At 48.9% G+C, this 1901-nt stretch overlaps 1 protein-coding gene across 1 annotated transcript; it reads left to right on the top strand.

Moving 5' to 3' along the window:
* Nucleotides 1-335: 335 nt before the first annotated feature.
* On the top strand, nt 336-1673 carry TUBA3C (tubulin alpha 3c; the record flags this gene model as incomplete). Its single annotated transcript, XM_080689967.1, is given in 5 exon segments — nt 336-560; nt 564-660; nt 663-1264; nt 1268-1428; nt 1430-1673. Coding segments are annotated over 5 exon segments (1329 nt in total).
* Nucleotides 1674-1901: the final 228 nt, after the last annotated feature.

The following is a 1901-nucleotide window of genomic DNA, read 5'->3' as shown; positions in this document are numbered from 1 at the left end:
GGTGCACGCTTGTAATCCCGCGCTTGGGAGGCTCAGACAGGAGGATCGCACGGGTTCAAAGCCAGCCTCAGCTACTTAGTGAGGCTTTCAGCTACTTAGTGAGGCTTTCAGCAACTTAATGAGACCCTGTTTTCAAATAAAATATATAATAGATCTGGGAGTATAGCCCAGAGGTAGAAAGCCTCTGGGTTTCACCCCCAGTACCACACAAAAAAAATTTTTTTTTTTAAAGTTGCAAACTGAGTGTGTTACTTACCTCGACTCAGCTTATAGGGGACGGTAACCTGGACCTGGTTTCTGTTCCTTTCGCCTCCACATCCTAACCTATATCCACCATGTGTGAGTGCATCTCCATCCACGTTGGCCAGGCTGGTGTTCAGATTGGCAATGCCTGCTGGGAGCTCTACTACCTAGAACATGGCATCCAGCCTGATGGCCAGATGCCAAGTGACAAGACGATCGGGGGAGGAGACGACTCCTTTAACACCTTCAGTGAGAAGGGCACTGGCAAGCACGTGCCCAGGGCAGTGTTTGTAGACTTGGAACCTATGGTAATTGATTAAGTCCACACTGGTACCTATCGTCAGCTCTTCTACCCTGAGCAACTTATCACAGGCAAAGAAGATGCTGCTAATAACTATGCCCGGGGCCACTACACCTTTGCAAGGAGATCACTGACCTCGTCTTGGACCGAATTCACAAAGTGGCTGACCAGTGCACAGGTCTTCAGGGCTTCCTGGTTTTCCACAGCTTTGGCGGGGGAACCGGTTCTGGGTTCACCTCCCTGCTGATGGAATGGCTCTCTGTTGATTATGGCAAGAAGTCCAAACTGGAGTTCTCCATCTACCCAAACCCCCAGGTTTCCATATCTGTAGTGGAGCCCTACAGCTCCATCCTCACCACCCACACCACCCTGGAGCACTCTGATTGTGCCTTCATGGTAGATAATGAGGCCATCTATGATATCTGTTACAGAAACCTCGACAAGGAGCACCCAAACTACACTAACCTGAGCCACCTTATTAGCCAGATTGTGTCCTCTATCACTGCTTCCCTCAGATTTGATGAAGCCCTGAATGTTGATCTAACAGAATTCCAGACCAACCTGGTGCCCTATCCCCACATCAACTTCCCTCTGGCCACATATGCCCCTGTCATCTCTGCTGAGAAAGCCTACCATGAACAGCTTTCTGTAGCAGAGATCACCAATGCCTGCTTTGAGCCAGCCAACCAGATGGTGAAATGTGACCCGCGCCATGGTAAATAAATGGCTTACTGCCTGTTGTGCCGTGGTGATGTGGTTCCCAAAGATGTCAATGCTGCCATTGCCACCATCAAGACCAAACGCAGCATCCAGTTTGTGAATTGGTGCCTCACTGGCTTCAAGGTTGGCATTAACTACCAGCCTCCCACTGTGGTACCCGGTGGAGCAGCAAGCTGTGTGCATGCTGAGCAACACCACAGCCATTGCTGAGGCCTGGGCTCGCCTAGACCACAAGTTTGACCTGATGTATGCCAAGCGTGCCTTTGTTCACTGGTACGTGGGTGAGGGGATGGAGGAAGGAGAGTTTTCTGAGGCCCATGAGGACATGGCTGCCCTAGAGAAAGATTATGAGGAGGTTGGTGTGGATTCTGTTGAAGGAGAGGGTGAGGAGGAAGGAGAGGAGTATTAATTGTTATAATGCTGGATCTTTTATTTCCAGAGTTCAGCTTCAAAGTTAGCTGACAGTGTTATATCCTCTTTGCTCAATTATGACCATGTGTGTAAGATTTCTCCATCATGTCTCAAAGTAAAGGCTTTAAGGGAAAAAATAAAAATAAAAATAAAAGTTGCAAACTGGGCATGGTGGCAAACACTAGTAAACCCAGCATTCAGGAGGCTGAGACAGGAGGATCACAGT

The sequence above is a fragment of the Muscardinus avellanarius genome (assembly GCF_963383645.1).
Source record: "Muscardinus avellanarius genome assembly, chromosome: 2".
NCBI lineage: Eukaryota > Metazoa > Chordata > Mammalia > Rodentia > Gliridae > Muscardinus > Muscardinus avellanarius.
Note: the sequence above shows the minus strand (reverse complement) of the source record. Positions and strands in the feature narration are given on the sequence as shown.